Consider the following 26,047-nt stretch of genomic DNA (forward strand, 5'->3'; position numbering starts at 1 on the left):
AGTATTAACTCCAACAGCAACTGACCTGTTTGTAATGTCTGCTAAATAAGATCCAGTTTTCTCACACATCTCTTTGGCTTCTTCAAAGGTTTTAGTGTCTGATTCAGCACGATAGCAGTAGGAATCAAACCTGATCCAACCCTTAAATAGCCAGAAAAAAGACAAGACAGCTATTAGAGGAACCGACATGCATAAAACTATACAACTGCCAATGCTTTTAAGTGCAGAAAAAAAGGTTTGACAGATTTACACACTGCATAATTTAAGCCCAGTTTTTCAGTCGTCAACAGTTTTTGGTTGAAATCGAGGATCTCTTAGCACTTCCTCAGTCATGTAGTGTGGACTACAGAAAGACAGTAGTCTGAGCAACAAACACATTTAGAAAATACTCACAGGTCTGCAGCCTGGATGTGTAATAACAGTGTCGTTAGTGGATGGATCTGTGTGTTTTTTCTTTTTGCAGATAAAGCCATACTTATTCTGACAGATTTGATCTGCCCACGTTCCCTCCTAGAATAGAAAGGCAAACATATCTTAAGTATATTTAACATTTAACATTTAATAGATTTTCTGTATAGCAACTGAAAAGAAGAAAAGATGATGATGATGCAAAAGAAAGCAAGAAGAAACAGAATAGCTTTTTAGAGTACAGGGAGACCAGTAATTAGGGAATTACAGGGTTACAATGGAATTGTTTAAAACCAAACATATTCATGTGTTAGAATGGCCCAGTCAAAATCGAGAACTTTTGGCGTGATCTAAAAAACTGCTGTTCACAGACGCTCTCCATCTAATCGGAGTTTGAGCTGTTTTGCAAAGAAGAATGGGCAAAAATTTCAGTCACTAGATGTGCAAAGCTGGTGGAGACAAACCCTAAAAGACTTGCAGCTGAAACTGCAGCAAAAGGTTGTTCCAAAAAAAAAATTGACTCAGGGGGGCTAAATAAATTTAGCACGCCGCACTTTTCAATTTTTTTATTTGTAAAAAAAAATTGTATCATGCATCATTTTCTTTCCACTTCACATGTATCCCACTTTGTTTTGGTCTTTCACAAAATATATTCATGTTTGTGGTTGTAATGTGACAAAATATGGAAAAGTCCAAGGGGTATGAATACTTTTGCAGGCCACTGTTGAAGTGAGGAAAAGGGGCCATATGCAGTAAATAACTTACTACTTGATCCCTTGCTGTAAGTTTGTATGTTTGCCCACTCACAAAATTGAGCTCTTTGGCATTAACTCAACTCGCCATGTTTGGAGGAAGACAAATGCTGACTATGACCCAAAAAACTTCATCCCCACTGTCAAGCATGAAGATGAGAACATTACATTTGGGGGGTGTTCTCTGCTAAGGGAAAGGACTACTAAGAACACTGCATCAATGGGAGAATGGATGGAGACATGTATCGTAAAATCCTAAGTAACAACCTTTTTCCTTTCGCCAGAACACAAAAAATTGGTCGTGGCTGGGTCTTCCAGCATGACAATGACCCAAAACATACAGCCAAGGCAACAAAAGCGTGTCTCCAAAAGAAGCACATTAAGGTCATGGAGTGACCTAGCCAGTCTCCAAACCTTAATCCCATAGAAAACTTATGATGGGAGCTGGAGCTCTAAATTGCCATGCGACAGCCTCAAAATCTTAATGATTTAGAGTTTTGCCACCAAGTATTAAGTCTTGTTTGCCACAGGGATTAAATATTTCTCTCTGTAAAATACAAATAAATGTATATAATTTATATAATGTGATTTTGTAGATTTTATTATTTATTATCTTTCTGTCACTGTTAAAATTAACCTGTCCTTAATATGATAGACTGTTCGAGTCTTTGTCGTTAAGCAAACTTACAAAATCAGCAGTGGATCAAATAATGATTTAATTCACTATAGATATGAGAATTGTTAACAGTAACTATAAATAAACATCAAGTTGGCAGTTGTGAAGAATAGAGGGCCAAGAACAAAACCCTGAGGAGTACCCTGATCAACAGGAGCAGGTTTTTGAATAAGAGCAAGGGGCTCTTATTATATAAAATCTCTAAGTATATAAAAATCTAGGGCTGAGCCCAGTTGATTATAGTTTACTTTAATTTTTGTTCACAAAAACAAAATATTGAAATAACTATAAACTATTACAAGTCCAATGCTGGCCAGTATACTGGTTCATCCAGTTCATTAAAATATGTTCAGTTACCATCAGCTGCCGGCGCTCAGAGGGAGCAAAATTGGACTTGCTCCCTCCGGGTGGGTAGATGGCGCTCTCTCCCCACATCACTAAAGTGTGATGTCCGCAGCACAGGGCGTCTGTGAGCTAATGTTTTGGAACAGAGTCACTGTGCTTTCCTCTGAGTGCGCTGTGATGCTACTTGGCAATGCTGCATCAGCAGCAGTTCAAAAAGAAGAGGTGGTATCGGAGGAAGAATGTGTTAGTCTTTTCCCTCCTGGTGTGTTGGGGCATCACTAGTGATAGGGGAAGTCCTAATAAGTGGTTTGGGTAACTGGCCTTGTAAAGTGTGGAGACAATGGGGAAGATTAGAAATGAAATTAAAAATAAAGAAATAAATGAAAGAAAATATGGTCAGGGCTGTAGCTCCGGAGGCCCAGTTTAGTCAACGTCCCTGGACTTCTCATTTTGGAGATATGATATATAATGATCAGGTAAGTGTTTTGTTACCTCTCCTCTCATTAATACACAGTTTTCCTTTGGGTCAGCCTTGTGACTCGGCTCATTCACGTCCCACAAAGCAAACCGAACGTTAGAGTCGTCACTCCACTGAAACAGCATCGAAGTATGAAGGTCATTTAACCCGATCCACAGCTCATCTGTCTTTGCTGAGAAGATTGGAAGAAATGACAGACTATTATTACAGACATGAGAGCAACTTCTTAATACAGTATCACAGTAACACAGTGTTCATTATTTGTTGCGAACACTTGAAGTAGTTACATAACATTTTTCCAGCTAATCAACTAAAAAAAGTAATTTTAGTAATGTAGAAAAAAAATAAATAAATAACTGCTTAAATTTTCTTAGCATTATTTAAGGTTTTAAAGCCCTGCATCTTTTTTATCATTTTGACCATTTCTTATTTTCTGCAAATAAATGAAAAAATAAATAAATCTAAATCTGCGATGAATTGGCCGCCTGTCCAGGGTGTGTACTGCCCAGTCCCATTTCACCCCTTACCCCTACCCCTCTGTTTTGCACATGTAAGAATTGTTTTAATTATTCAAGGGAGGATTTCACCCCTTTCCCTTGTAACTCTTTTTCAAGGGGATAGGTTACACACGAAAAGGAGGGGAAGGGGTAAGTGGTAGGGCCAAGGGGTGAAATGGGATTGAGCCTCAGTCTTAGATTCAGCAGTGAAGAGAGTCACATCACCAGGCTAAAGTGATTCAAATCAGATGTTTTGCTCAATATGGCTCAGATCTGATTTTTTTCATTGCAGTGTAAACGTTCCAAATCAGATTTAATCAAATCAGATTTGAGTCACTTTTATATGTGGTCCTAAATCGGATATGTATCTGATCCACGGACTTGCGACATGAATGTGAACGGTCAAACTGGAAGTCATGCATCTTCCTGCTTTTAGGCACGTACTACATGCTTCTCTCTGGTACCCACCTCAGCTGAGTACAGCAAAAGAAAACCACCTGACCTTTTTTCACCTCCTCGAACTGAGCATGAACTTCAGACCAGCTGTTTACTGTTTCTCCACTCCAGCAAAAGATGCTCCACATATGAGCTGCTAACAAACGCATCCATTTCCCTTTATAAAGCTACGAGTCGTCTCTCAAATATAATATTTTTTGTTGTTGGTGAAGAATGTTCACATTACACACAGACACAGCTCACTTCCATTTGTGTAATGTAAGTGTGTGAAACGTCAAGATAGTTAAATCTGATCTGAGCAAAAAAAAAAAAAAAACAGATTTGAGCAATGTGGCTTAATTTAATGTGAACGTAGCACTAAGAGGTCTGAAAGGTGAAGTGCAGTAATAAGTCATTGTTAAGAGGAGAAAATAAAAAGCAGCTTGTCTGGGTCTTATATCACTGCTATTGGACTACTACTTAAAAATAGAGGTGTTTAAAACTTTTGACAGGTAGTGTATGTGTAAACATTGGTGAAGCTAGCCAACAACATGTAACATACGGAGATTTGGAACTTCTAAAGTAGCACTGAAGGGAAAGATACGTATATTGTGCTGATTAGTTCTCCAGAATTGTATACAGTGCCTTTAATATCGGTTAAAAAGATGAATATTTTGTCAAATTTATTTTACAATGAAAAGCAAGTGGACTCACCATATCCCAGTTGTGAGATGGTGAAGCTTTGTTCTTCTACATTAAGGATGCTCAGCAGATCTCCACCTTCACGTCGACAGGCATCTTTCGCCTCCAGCCATGTTCTCTTTGTGCGACTGAGTAAGTAGCAGTGTCCTGAGTAAGGGATCCACGGACTGTAGCAAGAACCTGTGTGCACAACTGAACAGAAGTGGACACCAAACCTAGTTTAATACAAATAAAGATACATGAAAAAAATGTGTGTTATGAAGCTACCTGTACCTGGTGGAACAGTGGGAGTAGGGAGGCATCTTTGGCAGATATATCCATGCCTCTCAGAACAAACAGCAGTGGACCATCCAGAATCATGAGACTGATCTAGCACTCCACAGCTGTAGCCTGGTAGAGAAAACGGTTGTCCTTTTTTCCCAGGAAAACACACACAAAAATGATTGAATTAATCAATGAATTAAAAAGAGATACCAATGAGAAACAGATGAAATTCTCTGAAATTTCCATTTAAAAAAACTCACCGCTCATCCATTTCAGATAGCGAAAAGGTTGTCCACCGACCCAGTGCCATCCTCTTGAAGCATCTAAACTGTTCAGCCCCGTCCACAAGACTGGACCGGTCCTCTGAGTCAACCCTGTGTGTTTGTTTTTAAAGGTAAAAAAATGGCATTTAATTGAGAGTCCCTATTCAATGAAATATAGCTGACCTTTCCTGAACACTAAAGTCTTAACAGCATTTTTCACTGAGCTTTCCATCTGTGAGGAGGTCTGTATCACTATCTCTCAAAAGATAACAAGCCCACCTGATATGAAGGTCTGCTCGTGGGGCTCAGTGATGCTCAGCAGGTCTCCCCCCTGCTGCTGACAGCTCTTCCTGGCCTGATCCCAGGTCAGTGCAGAATCCTCATTCACCTGGTAATAAACGTCTGTCAGTGGGTTCTTCCTCCAGAGCTGCTGAACTGACCACAAAGACAAAGAAAGCATCAGCATTCTGTTAAGAGAACCCTTGTGAAAAAGAATTATACTTAAATTATGCTGAAATAGGTCTGTACTTAAAATATGTTATTTTGGAACCAATAATTTGTATTTTGTACTTAATTACTGCTTATTTGTAATTAAAATGATGATGAATTGATGAATTTGCACTAAATTCACATTGAGTATACTAGTCGTATGTTATTTTCGCCAGTATTTAACATAATTTAAGTATATTTGTGTGAGCTGTCCGACTGAACATTAAAAATCTATTAAAAATCTGATTAAAATATGGATTTAACATCACGTTCATTTTGAGGAGTGTATAAAAACTGAGGAAAACAAAAGCAATATATCTCATTGCTACAAGTTATTTTTAAAGTTCTTTTACCGACACTAAAGTAACTAAAGTAAACTTTTTTGTTATAAATTTAACACATAAAAGTTCATTATCACAGTTTTAATTTGTCAACACAAAATGTATTCTTTCGTAGCAAATTTGACTGAAGTAGAGTTTCATTGCAGAAATATCGACTCCTTTAGACTCATTTTGTCATGTCTGGTGCTGAAAGCATGTCTGAGTCTCCTATATCCAGCTCTATCTGCGATTCCCACAGTAACAACTACAATACCCAGGACGCACCACTCCATGACACAACACACACTCCCGATCACATGACACATCACATGACGCCACCAGGAAGCCCCGAGTACTGATTACCCTCAGTATTTAAGGACCATGCTCACGCTCACACCTTGTCGAGTATCCGTTTGGTAATTCTTACAATACAAAGCGTTTCTCTTGCCCTTGCCTTTATCCGTGTACGATCTTGTTTTTGTTTTCTACCGACGTTGATTTTTGCCTACTCCCTTGTGTTGGATATTCGTGTATGACCACTGTGTAGTATTGGTACTGACCCTGTTTCCGTTGACTACCCCTGTCTGCTCTATAACTTTTAATAAAGTTATTTTATTGTATCTGCACCTGTCTCACTCCTGTCTGGCCCTGACACGTTTAGTAAAAGTATAGTTTTATCATAAAAGTCACAGTTTCATAAAATTATACTAAGCATATATTTTTATATAAGTGCATCACCAGTATAAAATCAGCACAGCCAAATGAAGTATACTTTTTCAACGTAGACTGAATTACAGATTAAGTAGGTACAAATGTAAGTATAAGTAGAAAAAGTATACTTGAATTATTGTGCACTATTATTATATTCAAATACACAACTTTTTTACAAGGGAAGTTAGCTAAACCTTGAGAAACCGAAAGAACACTCTGTATATTAGGAAAGAGAATTACAGGACATTTTATGATGCGGTAATGATATCATGATACTGTGATTATGCAATACCCAATATATTGCTAGATATTTCTCTTCAATGCTTCACGTCATCACAGCCTACTGAAGAAGATACAAATACTCCTAAATAAGCAAATACCAGGAATTATAGATATCATTAGTGTTAGTTTTACAGAATTCCACAACCAGTTCAACATTAAACAACATTCTTTACCACAGGCTAACCGTGTTCATTTGATTAGCACCACCAGATGGAGCAACGAAGCAGTAACTTTAGTATATTGGTGGATGAGTTTTGGGAGTTTCTAGCATCTATGTTTCAATAAAAATATCCATATTTGAGGCCACATTGTTAAACTGATACACTACGATGAAAACGAGACAATACAGTATCACAATATCGATACATTGTCCCACACCTACTCTATATTGCAAGCTACCTTGATCTCCAAAATAATAACTTTTCATATGCAATAAATACTAATTAAAGAAGTATTATGTAAAATACAGTACCAGTCAAAAGTTTGGACACCTTCTCCTTCAATGTTTTTTTTTTCCTACATTCCTACAATTCTCTGTGAAGCATTAAGGTGCTCTTATCTGGGGTGCTTCTTTTAATTTGTGGTTTCCGAGGCTGGAAACTCATAAACTTATCCTGGGTCTTCTTTTCCTTGGGCAGTCCTGATGAACGCCAGTTTCATCATGATGTTTTTGATGATCTTTGTGATTGCACTTAAGGATACTGAAGTTAAATTTAAAGTTCTTTTAATTTTCTTTACATGAGTATGGATTAGAGCATTACTCAAATAGGGCTATTCACTGAATACCAACTCAACCCCTTCAGAACACGACTGATGCTCTCAAACTCATTTAAGTAATTAACTCTTGAGAAGTTCAGCACAGCTGTTAACTGAAAGCCATCCCAGGTGACTCTAAGTCTCAGTCATGACTTTAGTATTAATCTACAATGCAGAAATAAAAAAATAATGAACAAAACACTGAATTTTAGGTGTCTAAACTTTTGACTGGTACTGTATGGTATTCTAGTGGTTGTAGGCTCAGGGGTTTAGTCAGAAAGTGCAATTTGTGCTTTGTGCCACTTCTAATAGGACACACTTTAACATGCATTTCTGGACAAGCTGGAAGATTCAAAACTGGCATCTGAAAAAATCAAGTATACTGCAGCTTAAGAGTAATATTGCCAGATTTTATACAAATGTGACTAGTTGTCACACCTGACGCTGTCAGTCTGCCTGCTCTATTCCCTGTCACTCCTAAAGACTCCAACTCCCAGCATGCTCAGCCTATGGACTGCCGTGACTCAGCTGAGCATGCAATGCTGTCGCACTCTTCCTCACCAATGTACTGATTGGTTGATTACTTGATTACTCCCAGTTGTGCTCTTAGTATTTATAGCCCCCCAGTTCCCTCAGTTCCTTGCTGAGTATTATCTGGTTCTCAACTTCCTCGACTACACCTTTAGCCTTAGCCCTTCTGTTGTTTGTTTGTTTGCCAGTGTTGTTACCTACCTCCTGCCTGGCCTCCACTATAATACTGGTATGTCCTTCACATGCCTGGTTTATTGTTTATTTTGTGTACTTTGTAAATAAACCTCTTGATTTTATTCAGCGTGTGTCTCTGCATTCCCTGGTCCCGGTATTCATCTCACTAGTTTAATGTGACAGCAAACAAAATAAATCCATCTATACAGCAATTTAGCCCCACCAACTCACATTACATAGAACATTTCAGCTCAAACTTTGCTTGAACAAGACATGATAAAGAGCAGCCAATCAAAACTGAGGTCATTAACATATCAGAATTAAAATACCATACAAATGTACATAAAATAGGTTAGGAAAATGTTAACGCAAGAATATTTAAATATCTGCAGTCTGCAGCCAGTGCAATAAGCAGAAATCAGAAATGATTATAAATACAGTAAATATGAGGCCCTTTAATCATAAAAAAAACAACCTTATGTTATAAAACAGGACAGCACATACCTATTTCCTGATGTGGGCAGTAACCCCAGAGCTGATTCGGGTCATATTCACTTTCAATGGAACACCATGAAAGATTGAATGAACGATCGCCAGTAGTGCAGTTTGTGTACCAGGTGTTTTTATAAAGGAATGGGAAATGGCAGGGGCGTCCAAACGAGTTTCCTTTAAGTGTGTAGATTTCTGTGAAGTTAGAAAGGAAGGTTATCCATTAGAGGATGCAACACACTGTACTATACTAAGGGGAGGGTTTATTGCAGTTTCTTTTAGTGTCTAGATTTTTTTTCATTGTTTTATCATTATTTATGTATAATTTCATTGAACCTGTAAAGGTTACAAGGGACAACAATTGAATAAAAAGATTCATTGAGCTAGATATGCAGACATACAGACTGAATAAATCCTGCAGATTTTGTGGTAGGTTGCAGAACCTTAATAACACACAGTCTTGGCTTGTCTCTTCGCTCATGAAAAAAACATCATAATAATAATAATCGTAATCATAATCAGTGACCTGGGCTTCTTTGATCTTCTTTAAACCTAACCCTGCTTTAAACTTCTCCGCAACTTTATCTATGACCTGTCTGGTGAGTTCCTTGGTCTTCATGATGCTGTTTGTTCACTAGTGTTCTCTAACAAACCACTGAGGTCTTCACAGAACAGCTGTATTTATACTTAGACTAAATTACACACAGATGGACTCTGTTAACTTATTCATTGAATTCTGAAGGTAAGTGATTGACTGCACTGGATTTTATTTAGGGGGTTCGGAGTAAAGGGGGCTGAATACTTTTTAGATTTTTATTTTATAAACATTTTGAAAACAATGTATCATTTTCATTTCACCTCACAATTATGTGCTACTTTGTGTTGATTTTTCACTTAAAATCTGTATAAAATACATTTGAGATTGTGGTCATAAAGGGACAAAATGTGAAAAAGTTCAAGGGGTATGAATACTTTTCGCAAGCCACTGTATGCTTGTTTCTCTATTAACATTGCATGTTATTCTAAATCTCCAATAACAACCCATACAGATACAGTACCTTCATACGGACGAGAGCAAATGCTGTCCGTCGTTCCACGAAGAGTCCACTTGCCCTTCTCTCCTGGGTCTCTGGACAGTACTAGTGAATTAGATAAGTACAGAGTCTCGTTCTTCAATCCAAACAGTGAGTTGTTCTCACACTCCCACTTCTGAAGGTCACTGTTGGCATCACATTGATACCACTGCAGTTTACTGCCTTCACTCTTGTTCCCTGTGCCGAGGCATTTCTTCTCAGCAACATTGAAGATGCGGTTCGCTGAAGTCCAGCGGAACTGTTGTCTCGGGTTCCTGAGGTCACACACCTCTAGTACTTGCAGGTTGTTCCCCAGGCATCTGTTCTTATGAGCATTGTAGATCAACAAATTCCCATCTATGCAGAGACATGAGCATGCATTACTATAGAACACAGTAAATTCATTCTACATAAACCACAGTAAAGAACAAAGTACAACCAAATCATTTATTTAGCTGTTTTTCTATAATTCTCGCTGTGCTCTATCAAGCAAAAACTTGGGCTATGTTCAGACTGCAGGCTAATAGAATTTGGTTCTCAGATCTGTTGAGGTAAAATATCCACATTTTACCGTCAAGTGATCAGGTATCAACCCAACATATTTGCTTGGGATTCTGTGTTAACAAAGTTAGTGGGACCAAACTTTGGCTCTCTTCTTTGGATGTGTTCACACTGCCAACTCAATCTAATTTGTATCCAGGTCAATTTGTCTATAGTCTGTACAGCCAAAAACCACATGAAATCAGATTTTTTTGCAATTTCGTGCTGATTTGAGACTAATGATGAGACCAAAATGCAGCCACCATAGTTTGGAAGCAAAAAATGCTGGATATGACCTCAAAAACACTGTATATATAGGTTTGTTTCTGGCTATCCAGACTATCAACAATCAATCTGGAAGCACAGGTCCTACAATATCTGCCAGAAACTTCTGCTAATGTTCTACCAGTCTGTGGTAGCCAGCATCCTCTTTTATGCTATAGTGCAGGGGTGTTAAACTCATTTTCACTGAGGGCCACATCGGCATAATGGCTGTCCTCAAAGGGCCAGATGTAACTTACAAATATTACAAAATGTTATATAAAATAAATGTAACTACTCGTTAATGTTAAATAACTCTGAATGTATTACTTATGCAATGTGTCAGGTGCATGGAAAAAAATATGTTTGCTAGTTGCTTTGTTATAACCTAAATCCTTTTAATTTGTCATGTTATGAAATCCACAAACTCCATCAATCAAGGATCAAACTATTCAAGTAAATACAAAATAACATCAAACACAAGTTATAACTTTAATCAAAAGTCTGACATACTGAAAGAGGCTTAATTAGTATAATATCAAAAGTTCTGAGCTGCTAATAACATGTGTGACAGATGTAGCATTTCACCATTTTTTTTTACTGCAACAGCCTTGCATCAAACTAATGAGATGCTTTGATTACAATAAACATTTGTCTTCAAAATTATGGCAGTGTTTCCACATCAATGACTACACTGCCGTGTAGTGGCGGTAAGTCATAACTGCACAGGTGACACAATCGACACAATCAATTTTTATCTGACCTATTTATTTTTTAGACACTAAGACCTTTTAAGCTCTCGCAGGCCACATAAAAGGACGTGGCGGGCCACATGTGTGGATGTGGCCCATTTGCTCAATGGACAGACTGAGGAGACACTTTTTCATTCCTGCAACTACTACTGACTGCAGCCTGCGGGAAGGCGAAGTTGGACGTCCAGCGTGTCCAGTCCCACCCACTTTGTCAGCGCCATGCCTCGTCAGTCTCGCGAGCTTGTAGTGTACACATCCGAATAAATCAGAATAAAAAAACAACCCCTATCTGCATTGTACATGGTTTACTTCCATTCAGAGGCGGAGCTAAGAAATGAAACTGACCAAAGTGGGTGGGTCTGGACGGCATGACGCGGACAAAGTGGGCGGAGCTGGATGCGCTGGACGTCCAACTCCGCCTTCCCACAGGCTGCAGTCAGTACCCTCTCAACTCTGGTCACTCTATGGATACACCCCCATATCTACAGACACACCCTCAGAGATGCCCAATTACATTAATTTTATAGTTTTACCCTATTTTTCACTAGTAGTTTATTTACTGTCCACTGTTTACATCTCTACAATTTTGCACTGCTAAATTTAAATTATTATATAACTGTATATTTGCAATTTCTGTATGGCTGACATCAGTTATCCTCACAATATGCACATCAACTGGTGTTCATTGTTTACTGGGTTCAACTGCATTACCTCCATTCTCTATTACACACACTTATTTTATTGTATTTTTTCATGTATCATTATATCTTATCCTTCTTTTGTAACTTTTTGGCCTGGCAGTCTGAACATAGCCTTACACACACATGTTCCCTCTTCACTTCCAACAACTTAAGCTAAAATATATAAATAAAAAAGATAGGAGCAACATACCTGACTGAGCAAAGCAGTGAGAAACATGAAGAAAAATGACAACAACAGCCGTTTCTTTCATCATCCTGATAATCCCGAACACTGTCTGTCCTGACGAGAGCTACACCCACCCTCCCTCTGAATCTCACTCTGAACCGATCTCAGTGAGCAGCACTGAGGAGGAGGAGGGTCCCAGAAACATGAACCACAACTTCCTGTCACATGTATCTGACCTGGAACTGGGAGAACATAGTTTTCCCAGCATAGTTTGGGATTGTCTTTTAAAGCTCAATAACTAATGTGATGATGTGGTTTTTACATAGGCTGTCTGTGTAGGTCATGATTCTCTATGTTTGTGTGTGTACATTGACGTGAAAACGTTTTTGCTCCTTACTTTTTTCTGTTTTTGCTTTTTTGTCATACTAACATCTTTTAGATTAATAACCAAACTTTATATAATATATTTAAAATATTATTTTTTCTTCTAATATAATAGAAGACCACTGAATTAATTAAAATTAACCACATTTTTAGAGAGTTTAATTTCACTAACCACAACCAGGCCTGACTACTGCCAGACCTGTAAAATCAACAAATCATTTAAATACTAACTGTTATGTCATTTCTAAGGCTTTGGGACTCCGGTAAACCAGAGTGAGAGCTGTTATTCACAATTTGACATAACATGGAACACTCTTACACCCTCCCAGGAGTGACTGCCAAAAGGGCAGGGACTATTCATCCAGGAGGTCACAAAAGAACCCAGAACAGCATCTAAAGAACTGCAGGTCTTTCTTACCTTGGTTAAGATCACACAGCAAAAACACCAGTATTATATCAAACCTGTAAGTGTTAATTTGAACTCTTTTGTAGTGTTTATATAATTCTCACTGGGCTAGAGTTAATTCAACACAGCCAACAGTGTAATAAATGTAACTCAATGTCAGTGTTGATCTATTAAAAAATCCAGCTTCATAATCCAGTATTATAAACGAATATACTTTAAAATGGCGCCTGACAGAAAAGCTAAGTTAACTAGCTAACACAGTCAAAAGCTAGCTAGTTAGCTAGCCAAATTACATTTAAGGTGGAATGGGAAATTTGACAAACCAGTTTTAGTCTCACAGCTACATTTTATTTTTTTATTAAAACAATTCTAAAAAGAGTGGTTAACCACAATAATTAAAAAGCCAGCCTAATGTATTACAATTTAACATACTTTAAAATGGCGCCTGACAGAAATGACCCTAGTTAGAAAGATACCAGTTAGTATTTCCTATACAATGTATGTATAGTTATTGTGTAATCACTGTACACTTGTTAAAACATATTTTAACAACAGAATAGCCTATGAAACTAGTATTTATTCTATTGATTGTGTGGTGGAAATACCTGTGACGATTAATAAAGACAAATATTAAGTTCTGAGTCGTGTCAAATGAGTAACAAGTTTTATTAAAGCATAATATTGAGAGTACAATCAGTCATGAAAGCATCACGCTCTGAAGGTGCTCTGAGAGACCAACAGTTTCTCAGAGAGTGTTATCCATTCTCACTCTGCCTTATTATGAAAACAAAAACCATACATGGGCATAGGGCTTCCGCCTGCACCTGCATCCTTCAAAAAAACTCCCTTCTGTTCTCAGACAGAGTCTAATGTCAGCATAACCTCTTCTCACACAAAATGGTTATCAGACAAGGTTTCTCTGCTAGCCAGCACATACACAAAGTGTCATACTAACTCAAGAGCAAGTTTGCACATGAACTAATATGAGTGAATTACCACTGTGAATAATAAGTGTGAATAAGCACATCTAATGAAAGGAAACATGCATACAAATTATATAACATCTAGTGAAATTAATAATCATAAATGGTCACATCTAGTGAATGAACATGCATAAAATGATTACATTGGTCATAACAAGGGGGTTATAATGGTAACAAAATGGTGATAATGAAATTTCCCACGTCAATTGTATTACCTTAATGGCCTTTAAACCGCTCAAGAAAAGGGCTTCCACTTGTTCTGTCAGGCTGTGGAGGAGTGTGGGAGGAGACTAAACTAATTAAATTCTGAGAGAGAGATATTTTTTTACACACTCACATGCATTTACACTGCTCCATGCAACAACACAGGGTCACACTGCCCCCCTCCAACTGGTCGCATGTGGGCGTGACAAAGGCGTTCCCTGCGTCGTCCAATTAAATCGTTCTAATAAATTTAAACGCTTTTATACAAGCTATTATTATTTTCTGTAAATTAAAAAATATATAAATGTGTATTAATAAATATAAATGTTTGATTGAGCTTTATTACACTGTCTACTGAGCAGAATATAGGCAAAACAAAAGCAAACTTTTCCAATTAAATTATTTTAAAAACCCACTAGAGACCCCAACAATCTCTGCAGCCTTTCTCCTCGCAGTATTACTGTGATCAGAGTCCCTGTAAATCAGCAGGGTTTTAATATATGAGGCAGGAAAGCCTGAATCTCTTCCAGGCTTCTCTGGACACTTGAAAGCGGAACTAAAATGTTTTCATGCGCTGCGCTGAGGACGCGTTACAGGCCAACACCTGCTCTCTGATTGGACAGACGCATCGCGTTGGACGGATTCATTTGCATAAAGTTGAGCCGAGCTCAACTTTTCATCACATCGCATCCCCCGCTCTCGACGTATCGGACCCATGATGCACCGCGCGACTGCGTCTGACGGAGGCGGCGCTTCCCATTGAAAATGAATGGGATCCGTCGCTGTGCGTTGTCGCGTCAGAGCAGTGTAAATTCACCGTAAATGCACCATAAATGCACCGTAACCATCAACTCCCACTTCAGTCAGATTTTAACAGTACCAGTGCAGAGAACATGTAGAGCAACTCTGAAATCAACTCTACACCACTCTGAAGTAGGTAACTCTTGAAATTCAACAATATTGTTTTTGCTGTGCAGAGTTTACGATTCAATAATACGAAAGAAACTGGTCAAAAATGGCTTCATGGGAGAGTTCCAAGACAAAAAACACTTCTGACCAAAAAAGATCTCGCATTTGCTAAAAAAAACATCTTGATGATCCCAAGGACTTTGGGGAAAAAAAATCTGTGGACTGACGAGACAAAAGTAAAAAAAAATCCAGAAAGCATAAGTCACATACAGTATCACTAATCAGCCAATCAGACACTGTTTCAATGCACATCCTCTTCACAATACTGGTCTAGGGTGAATTTCCCAAAATGTTCTGAAGGCTAAGATGCTAGCTGTTTTACTTTTATTATATTAGATTATATTTTTCAGCACCTCAACTTTAAAAAATTAAACTCGACATTTCTAATTTACCAAATACATCCGTAGAATAAAAATCATCAACCAGATAAGACAACAGCAGCATGACAGAAAACAAACAACATCCCAGAGATATTCAGTTACACTGGTTCGTAACTTTCAAGAGCAAGAAGGCTTTTGGAAAACATGAGCAAAATAGTTGTTCTTAAAGTTTTTTTTTTTTGTAAATCACCTGTGACAGATTGTACTTGTAACTAATTATGTTTGCTCTAATTAAACTTATAAGTTGACTTTGTGACTTTGCAAAGTATTGCCAACTCTCCATAGTTATTCTTTTGGTTTCTCCTTGCTTGGTTGGTTTAATTTAATCTCCTGACCGTTTCAAACATGTTTTAATGGTTTTGCCCCTGTCTGTTATAATTGCCTTTGTTAATTAATAAACCTTCTGCGTATTCTTTTTATGCGCAAGCTTTTGACCAGCTTTTTGAACAATACAGATTTAAAGATTAATGCTGACATATTTGAATAATTAAGTCCCTAAAAAAATGGCCCTAATGGAAAATTTACTGGAAAATTTAGTGATATCCACAACAAGGACAAAAATGAAGAGCTAGACTGTAGAAAAACTAAAACATAAACTAAAAGCCAGGGGACGGGTGAGGCTGAACATTGTGTATATAACAGACACAGAACAAGGCACAGCCGAAACTGATAATGAAGAGGATGTGGAGGTTTCAATAAGATATCAGTTCAGTTTCCTCACAAGATGGCAGCGAGGAGCAAGAGAAACTAAACTGAAAGGAGATAAGTGGGTAGATACAAGTGAGGAACATGAGTAAAGCAGGAAAATAAACAGATAGGAGCGTGTCTGTAAAGGAAACCTGCCAATATTACTTGCTTTTCTAGCTGCCCCTGTCAAAGTGTGCTAGTTCTGCTCAGTGTGCATTTTTTTTATTATTATTAGTTGTTCAGTAAAATTGCCAAAAGTGGATGCATGTAACAATATAAAAAAATATATATATTAATATTAATATTAGAAAAATTAATTGCTCACATTTTACATTACTTCTGAGAAAATCTTCTTTTGACACTGGTAAATCCAGGCCCAGTATAGCTTTAACTATCTAATATTACTTAGCTTTTATTATTAATTTGACACACTCTTTTTATTATAGATTTAATATTTTTTCCCATATTATTTGTGTATTCATGTTTTGTTCATTTAATTGACATTTTCTTTATTAAATAAAAAAAAAAAATATATATATATATATACTGTATATATATATATATTTTTTTTAAGTATTTATTTATTCTGTTTTACTTCTAGATTTTGGAACATTACTGTGAATATTTGATTGCATTCTGCAACAAAATCTTTATTGAGAAACAATACATTTATCTTGATAACGAATAAATACCACTAGCAGTGATTTTTTATGCTTGATATAAAGGATTCATAGGTACATGAGGTGAAATGAAATTGTATTCTCACGAACAAGTTTACACCCAAAGAGCATTGTTAAAATATATAAATATAGATAAAATAAAATTGAATAAAATAAAATAAAATAAAATACATATCAAGATAAATACTCAAAATATTCTCACGATCAACTTGACTTGATATTTGCATTGTGTGTCTGTGAGTGCACACTAAGCACTAACAGAAAATGGAGAAGAGAACTATTTGAGGAACTGAGAACCAAAATTATGGACATCTCCAGAGATCTTGATGTTCCATCGTCAAGAAGTTTACAACTACAATGCAGGGTAGTCTAGAGGGTGGATAAGCAGCCCCAATCAAGTTCCAAAGGAATGCAAGCTGTCCTGCAGGCTCAGGGTGCATCAGTGTTAGCTCGAACTATTCGCTGACATTTGAAAGAAATTAACTGCTCTTGCAAGAGTCCCAGGAGGATCCTACTGCTGACACAGCTAGACTACAGTTTACCAAAATGTGAGTAAGCCAAAAGATGAGAGCAAGATTAGAGAGTTTTTGGTGCAGCACATCATTCTGCTGTTTACCAAAAAGGGAATGAGGCCTACAAAGAAAAAAACAGTACCTATAGTCAAATATTATGGGGGTTCAAAGATGCTTTGGGGTTGTTTTGCTTTTCCCTTGATTGTGTGCAAGGCATCATTAAATCTGAAGAAAAGCTTGGTTTACATCTTAAATTATGGGTCTTCCAGCAGGACAATGACCCTAAACATACTTCAGGAAGCATTCACCTAAAGATACAAAAACAATGTGCTGGACAGTTCTGAAGTGACCAGCAATCAGATCTAGATCTTAATCCCATTGAACACCTGTGGAGAGATTTCAAAATTGTTGTTGGTTCAAAAATTCCAGTTGAAAGGTGTATAAAGCTTGTTAATGGTTATATGATTTTCTTTTCCAAAGTGTGTGCAACGAAATATTAAGTTAAGGGTATCAAAGATTTTATCAGGCCCATTTTCAGAGTTTTATTCATTTTAGTTTTTGTGTTGTTTCAATATAAACAAAGAAAATAAACATGTGTAATTGCAATAATCTGGTAGAAATATTCAGGTGTGCTGTCACTTTTTGCCATGAGTATACAATATAACAAAATGTTGTTACATAATTATTTTATTAATGCTTTACATAACACATCCTCCCCCTCTTGTCTGTGCTGTGCAGGAATTGCAACAAAAATCACCAGTACTCTAAAGGAAACCACTAAAATCCAGTCAGCACAGCACTGATTGTGTAATGGGCTTGAAAAAAAAAGCTGCACAGCACTACAGCGCTCTGTAAGAGGAAATTATTGTCCTGTAATTTTTTTGCACACTCTAAATCTCTTTCAGATGTCCTTGGATAATCTTTTCCATTCACATATTCAGTAATCAACAGAGCTACTGGTCGATTTCTGATCCATGTTAGTTGGGGGTAAAAACTACTTTTTTATCAGTTCTCAGGCCTGGGTCATCTGGGTCTGGGGCCTCGTTTGTATTAATTCTGCCAAATTCCCAAAGAAATTAAACTGCACATTGTCACACTGAGATTGCAGTCAAACATCACTAGCTAGACTGTTAACCCTGGTGGTGGTAGTATAACAGGTTGTAACTGTTTTGCTGCCATTGGACCAAGACTCCTATCAAACTGCCATTTTTTGGGAATTTTTGTGGGAATTGTACAGAAGAATGTAATGCATCTGTCCAGGAACTAAAGCTCTACTCCAGGTGGGTCTTGCACCAAGACAATGACCCTAAATACAGTCAGTCTACAAAAGAATGGCTGAAAAGCTAAATAATTGTTAGATCTGACTTATTAGTCTGACCGTATTAAATGGAGATTTAAAGGAGATTTTTGTGTTAAAGTGTTTTTTAGAGATCCCTCATCTACATAAATCTACAAAAAATTATATAAATCTCTGCTGCACATTACTTAAAAGAAGTTTCACAAAAAATGTGTTACATCAGCTAAAAAAATGAAGCATGTGACAGGAAACTATGGTTTGTGAAGCAAGTGATATTCAGAAAGTTGACCAACAGGCAAAATTTTAAGTCTGGATTTGACTCTGCATTGTCCATTTCATGGACTGTCAAGATGTTTAAAGAAACTGCTGTTATTCTGCTTTTACATACATCTTTAATCTGCTCGGCTCAGTCAGGTATGCTGCTTTTATCTTGGCCTGGGTTGTCTTAACACAAAAAATGACTTTTTTTTTTACTTTTTAAAAGGTAGTCTGTAGCCTAACTGTTCATGCTGTCTTGCTTGGTTTGCTTTGGCTGTACTAAAACTGAGCTCATTAGTAGTTACAGTTGCAAGAAAAAGTATGTGAACCCTTTGGGATTATTTGTGTTTTTGCATAAATTGGTCATTAAATGTGTTCTGATCTTCATCTAAGTCACAACAATAGACAAACAAAGTCTGCTTAAACTAATACCACACAAAAAATATATATTTGCATGTTTTAATGTATATATTTGAATGTTAACATTCACAGTGAGGGGGGAAAAAGTATGTGAACCTTTGAATTTAATAACTGGTTGGCAGCAATAACCTCAACTAAACGTTTCCTGTAGTTGCAGATCAGACCTGAACAACAGTCAGGAGGAATTTTGGACCATTTCTCTTACCAAAACTGTTTCAGTTCAGCTGAATATTCTTGGAATATTTGGTGTGAATCGCTCTCTTGTTTTGGGTCGCTGTCCTGTTGCATCATGCATCCTCTGTTGAGCTTCAGTTGGTGGACAGATGATTTTAAATTTTTTCCTTGGTTAACTTGATGACAATACATCCAGACCCTGAAGCAGCAAAGCAGCCCCAAACCATGATGCCCCCTCCACCATGTTTCACAGTTGGGATGAGGTTTTGATGATGGTGTGCTGTGCCTTTTTTCCACACGTAGTGTTATGAGTTCCTTCCAAACAACTCAATTTTGGACAGCAGTGGCTTCCTTCATGGTGTTAACATATTAATGCAAACATATAATATTTTGTGTGTTATTAGTTTAAGCAGATTGTGTTTGTCTATTGTTGTGACTTAGATGAAGATCAGAACACATTAAATTACCAATTTATGCAGAAATCCAAGTAATCCCAAAGGGTTCACATACTTTTTCTTGCAACTGTGTAATCAAAGACAGTAATGACCAAAAATACTGATTTTAAGCTAAAAAAATGTGTAATTTGTGCAATACCTCTTCTTCTATCTATCTTTTTATTGGCTTAGACTACTTGGTTGTAATGAATGCTCATGTCTCTGCATAGATGGGAATTTGTTGATCTACAATGCTCATAAGAACAGATGCCTGGGGAACAACCTGCAAGAACTAGAGGTGTGTGACCTCAGGAACCCGAGACAACAGTTCCGCTGGACTTCAGCGAACCGCATCTTCAATGTTGCTGAGAAGAAATGCCTCGGCACAGAGAACATGACTGAGGGTAGTAAACTACAGTGGTACACCTGTGATGCCGACAGTGACCTTCAGAAGTGGGAGTGTGAGAACAACTCACTGTTTGGATTGAAGAACGAGACTCTGTACTTATCTATTCAGGATAATTCTAATTCACCAATAGTGTCTAGTGAACTAGGAGAGAAGAGCAAGTGGACACTTCATGGAACAACGGACAGCGTTTGCTCTCGTGCATATGAAGGTAAACGTATGAGTGTTTTAATGGTGGTCTAAATTAACAGCAAATTAACATGTTTGTAATATAATGTATATAGTTATTTAACCCTAATTGAGTATCATTACTCTTTGCCTTAATCTCTTAAATTCCTCAGAATCACAGGTGGCTTCTTAGTTACAAAGTAAACAAAATAAAACTTTTTCACTCCTGCTGACATTTTTCTCATTTACAGATTTATTCTGTCAAAAAACAGAGAAGTACTTTTAGAATAAAGTGTAAATTAACCATCAGAACTGTTCCTAATCGTAATTTACCTGTTAAAATAAAAACATTGATAGCACTTTTATTTTGAATGGTCCATTTTAAATAAAATGGTAACACTTTGCTTGGATGGTTCGTTTGATGGCCTCATTGATGCTCAACTGACATTCAACTAACATTAAACTGCATGTCTATTAAATGCAATTGAATTGAAAGGTGACAATAAATGATTCTCTATTATACCACAGTTAGTTCTGACCCTGCAATGTGATTGGCTGAGAGGTGCTCTATGAGTGCCATTATCAGCCGGTAATGCACTGTAACTGAAGCTCTCCATGTATTACTCCACCACATACAGGTAACCTAGCAACGATGCAGCGCTTACAAACCAAACAGTGCAGCTACAAACAGAGCAGCAAATGAACTATTTTAACTCACAGAGTTTTTATAATCAAATAGATGTATTTTCTCATCCTGTTTAACTCGAAATCTTTTAATAAACAGCGATAATGGAACTGTGGTATAGTTGCAATAATACACTCGAGGTTCGTGCTATAACGTGTAATATTGGCACTGTTGTGCTGATCTACAACTGCAGCACAGCAGTGCCAATATTACATATTATAACAGTCCCTCTCATGTATTATTGCTTAATTGAATGTAACCCAACTTCCAACTCTAACCCAAACTCTTTTCTTAACATTTTAGGATTGGGTTTAGGGTTAGATTTAAAGTTTAGGTTAAGGGAAGGGTTAGGGTTAAGTGTTGGGTTAGATTTTAGGCTTGATTAATGGTTAAGTTTAGCCATTGTAGGGTGTCTGTAGGATTGGGTTCCATTTTGAATGGTTTACATTCAACATAGGGTTAAGTTTCTTTTAATAGACATTCAGTGGAATGTTAGTTGAATGTCAGTTCAGCATCATCAAGGCCATAAAATGAACCATCCAAGATGTGTTACCAATAAAATAAACTCTCAGTAATTTATCAACAACAAATCAATGATATAGCAGAAACTTAAATTCAGAATTTTATCAAGAGACCTTTTTCCGAATACACTTAATAAATTAAATAGTTTTTACTTTATTTGTAGTGTCCAGGTTTATATCGGAGAACTCAACAACACTGATCATCTAACAGCTCTAATACACCCATTCTAAACATGTTTATTGGTTCTCAGGACACCCAGAATATGCACATGATTATGATTTTACCAAGACAGCTATTAATCAGACATTTTGGGTGGTGGGAATTGTCTGTCCAGGAACTAAAGCTCTTCTCAAGGTGGGTCTTGTACCAAGACAATGACCCTAAAACAGTCTGTCTAAAAATAATTGTTTTAGCAGAAGAAACATGCTATTTTGGAATGAAAAGCAAATGAATTGTTAGTTCTAAGTGTTTTTTGTTTGACTGGATTATTTTCTGTTCAGAACATCTTTAAGATATTTCCCTTAATTAAATTAGATGTTTCACTACAGCCACTGCACTGATTTGTTATCTATCTATCTAGAACATTAAAGAACACAAGATGACAAAACTATTACTAAATATCCATTCATTTTAGGATTTTCTAAATAAAAATCCCAAACAAAGCCCAAAGCATCATGTGAGCACTTCACATTTTTTTTTGCAGTTATAATCTGTATTTTAACCGTTACAACAATATTTTTTGTAAAATTACAGAAAATGTTCCTTTAAAAAAAAAAAAAAAACTTTCAATTTCACATTTTCAGTTAAAAGCTGTTAAAACACAGGTAATGTATGTATTTCACTAGGCATATTGCAAAAAACAATAATTTATTTATTTTAGTTTTTTTTTAAATATAGGAAATACTTTTTATAGTTTGTAGAGTGACATTTAGGGCGTAATACATTTGGGTGGTTAAGGGGTTTTACTTTAATATCCACTCTCTCTTTAATTGGACAGAAATCTACACTCTTAAAGGAAGAGCTTATGGACTCCCATGCCATTTTCCGTTTTTTTATAATAACACCTGGTACACAGACTGTACAACTGCTGGCCACTCCTCCAACCTATCATGGTGTTCAATTGAAAGAGATTATGAACCAAACCAGCTCTGGGGTTACTGCCCAACTCAACAAATAGGTAAGTGCAGTCTTATTTTATAACTTTATGCCTTAATGCTTAACTGATGCATTTTTTCTGTTTAAGGAACCAGTATGTATTATGTTTTCTGTATGAGATACTGATGGAAACATCTCGTGACAGCAGTATGTTTTTCTTTAAATTGATTGTTATGGAAAGACATCTTTAATGTTTAACCCCTGGTCAGTTAGTGTAAATATATAAGTTTAATTTTCTGATCTTTCAAGGCTAAATGCAAAAATGTCAAAAATTTGATGACTAATGAATAAAATCTCATTATTCAAATTCATTATTTAATGAATTAGAAGGCTGGTCTCGAATATTGGAGTTGATATAACTGCAGGTGCCATTACAAAGATGGTCTTCAAGTGAACTGACATGCCTTTAAATACTTTAGTTTAACATTTAGCTTAGACAGTTACAGTAGTTCACTCTTCATGGTGCATAGTTAAGAGCTTATTTTTGAGGCAGTCAGGGTATGGGAGGTAAATCCTGCCAAAAATAAAATTAAAATGAAAGCACTAAAATAAAAATGCAAATATAATTTTGACCTAGTGTAAAAAATATTATGACAAAATTAAAAATAAAATTAAATTACTTAATTTGCTATTTAATTTTAAACTTGAGTACAGGTAATTTGTGACAAAAAATAAAATTATAATTAAAAGTTTTTTTGCCATTTAATTTTCATTACTATACAGGTATTTCACAGTCGGATCTCTTATTAAAAAAGCTACTTGTGAAAAGAAAAACAAAAACTTTACTGCTGCTAGTGAACCACAGCCTCAGCAGCCCGCAGCCGTTTCCATGGCGTGAGACATTGTTCAAAGTACCGTAAGTCGTTTGTTAGTTAGTTTGCTAAGCTAGCTTGCACGGGAGATTCTGTAGTTGTACCCCCTCCTACTGTTAATTTATATGTATTTGCATGATGGTGAAAACAAAAAGAAAAGTTAGAAATGGAAAATAAATCACCAGCAGATAACGCTAATCTTTCTTTGCGTTTGCTTTTTATTTTGACACTTAAAGCACCGTACAAAAACTTAAATCACAAACTATGTTTTTTCTATTGATTTTTCCATTTTGTGTTTTCGTATTATTTCTGTCAGACATGCAGCCTATTGCAAGGAAATAAAGACAAACTTTACCATTGTATTTTGATTTAACTTATTAAGAAAAGCATAGTGAAGCTTTTATTTTTATTTTTGCAATTAGCTTTTGAAAAAGAAATGTCAAAAAGCCTTTTTCATTTTAATTTTATTTTTGTTACATATGAACCGTGCTCAAGTTAAAAATTAAATAGAAAATTAAGTGATTCAATTTCATTTCTAATTTTGTCATAATATTTTCACACATGTTTGGAAAAAGAAAGTTCAAAATGGTCTTTGCATTTTCATTTTATTGTTTTTATTTCACTTTTATTTTCGGTAGAATTTACTTCCAAAAGTCAGGGAAAACAAAATCCATTGATGGAATAACCTGGTCTATATTCAGTATATTCAAGTAGTCAGCTGACCTCATCCTTTGTGCACATAACGTTGCTGAACCTAAACCTGACCAACTGCAGCAAACCCAGATCATAGCCCCTAACATCACTCTAACAGGGTAAATCTGGAATCATCAGACCACACTGAATTCTTCCATTGATCCAGAGTCTATATCTAAATCTATTTTCTTCACAGAACACTAATACAATCTCTTTCTGGTCAGTTCAACAGTTCTGGAGGAAGAGCCCAGTGACAGACGTTTATTACCAGGTGAATGAAGATTCTGTGTTGACCTGGTATCAGGCCAGGAAGAGCTGTCAGCAGCAGGGGGGAGATCTGCTGAGCATCACTGAGCCCCATGAGCAGACCTTCATATCAGGTATTGTTCTTTTGAAATGATACATCATACTGTTTTTGTTTGCGATACATTATAATTATGTGTTTTTAGTGAAAAAAGCGCTCTAATCTCCCTAAGACTTGCTCCCCAATTACTCCACATTGTGGCGCTAATTAAATTAATAGGCTATATTGAATGTTCCTTTTGTGAAATTGACACTAATAAATACATAAACCTACCTGCACTATGGGCTAGAGGAGTATGGAACAGCAATAATTTGGGCTGGGCAATATTGTAAAAAAAAATCGTCAAATGTATGATTGATTTTTTCTGTTCCTATTTTACATAAATGAGTGTAATGTTAGACACCACCTTAACATTTGCTGTTTCTGTGGTTAGCAGTGTTTGTGTGCTCTGCTACTCATGGGCTGAAAGATGCAGTGTAAAAAGTGGTATTTTCTGTTTGAAGGGGATATTAAGTAGTAATAGGACAATACACTTTTTTCGGCTCCGATCCGATTCCAATATAAAACTGAAATAAAACTGCCGATACCAAGTATCAATACTTTTATTTTATTGTTATTACTATAATTAAGGTTACATAATGAAGCTGAAAAAGGCCACACAGCTCTTTGAAGAGTATACAAAAGTGCCTTAAATGTTAATAAATTCCAAAGTAATTTTTTGACACACTTTATATACAAACACTCAATAGTTTTCTTTCAAATTAAATATTTTATTTTTAATTACATATTACAAAAAAGTTAAATATTAAATATGTTAAATATTACCTACAGGGCTCTAAACTAATTTTTGCAATGGTTGTGCAGGAAACTTTTATTTTGACACGTAGCGTAGTAGATTAGCTGCAATGGTTAACGGCTAATCAGCGATGCTAACTGTGTTTCCGAGCTGAATTAATCACTGATCCAGCCTAGGAGTTCCATCTAGCGGTCGAACGCGGTACTGCAGCTTTCTGTGGGCAATCAATCTTGATTATTCCATTTTGAAAATTGCATTAAAACACAATTTTAATGAATTGCTCCTTCCACTACTTTTCGGATTAGTTGCAGAGTTGAGGATGAGGGTTGGTGATCATCATCCAACATCCTGATTAACCTTATTTATTCCAACAATAATTATTCCAACAAAATAGAATAAACCCTTCACTGTAAGTTTAGGTATGTTCATTTTTATTACTTAGGGTGGATTCCGATGGTAGGTCCAGTCTTGTGGACAGGACTGAACAGTTTAGATGCATCCAGTGGATGGCGATGGGCCAACGGACAACCTTTACGCTATCTGAAATGGATGAGTGGTGAGTGTTTTCTTTTTTGACAAAAGACAAATCATTTTAACTTAATTTGTTTTTCTTTAGAAAATGTCTGTTTTATCTGTGAATCAATGGGCCTGTT

At 36.4% G+C, this 26,047-nt stretch overlaps 2 protein-coding genes across 2 annotated transcripts in view; one reads left to right on the forward strand and one right to left on the reverse strand.

The window, feature by feature from the left end:
• LOC103028579 (macrophage mannose receptor 1) overlaps positions 1–12,219 on the reverse strand; it is a 42,298-nt gene extending 30,079 nt beyond the window's left edge. The window contains exons 1-10 of the mRNA XM_049482826.1: positions 12,090–12,219; positions 9,631–10,002; positions 8,588–8,767; positions 5,100–5,255; positions 4,818–4,931; positions 4,567–4,704; positions 4,306–4,485; positions 2,674–2,831; positions 394–510; positions 26–141 (exon numbers count right to left, since the gene is read on the reverse strand). Of these exons, the coding sequence (XP_049338783.1) occupies positions 26–141; positions 394–510; positions 2,674–2,831; positions 4,306–4,485; positions 4,567–4,704; positions 4,818–4,931; positions 5,100–5,255; positions 8,588–8,767; positions 9,631–10,002; positions 12,090–12,153 (1,595 nt within the window). The 5' untranslated portion in view covers positions 12,154–12,219. The remainder of the gene's footprint in view (positions 1–25; positions 142–393; positions 511–2,673; positions 2,832–4,305; positions 4,486–4,566; positions 4,705–4,817; positions 4,932–5,099; positions 5,256–8,587; positions 8,768–9,630; positions 10,003–12,089) is intronic.
• Positions 12,220–18,861: 6,642 nt separating this feature from the next.
• The window catches only part of LOC103032996 (macrophage mannose receptor 1), a 59,440-nt gene continuing 52,254 nt past the window's right edge, over positions 18,862–26,047 (forward strand). Inside the window, exons 1-5 of the mRNA XM_022678032.2 lie at positions 18,862–18,981; positions 20,084–20,470; positions 22,632–22,811; positions 24,519–24,674; positions 25,837–25,950. Of these exons, the coding sequence (XP_022533753.2) occupies positions 18,918–18,981; positions 20,084–20,470; positions 22,632–22,811; positions 24,519–24,674; positions 25,837–25,950 (901 nt within the window). The 5' untranslated portion in view covers positions 18,862–18,917. The remainder of the gene's footprint in view (positions 18,982–20,083; positions 20,471–22,631; positions 22,812–24,518; positions 24,675–25,836; positions 25,951–26,047) is intronic.

This window comes from Astyanax mexicanus, chromosome 8, assembly GCF_023375975.1.
Source record: "Astyanax mexicanus isolate ESR-SI-001 chromosome 8, AstMex3_surface, whole genome shotgun sequence".
NCBI lineage: Eukaryota > Metazoa > Chordata > Actinopteri > Characiformes > Acestrorhamphidae > Astyanax > Astyanax mexicanus.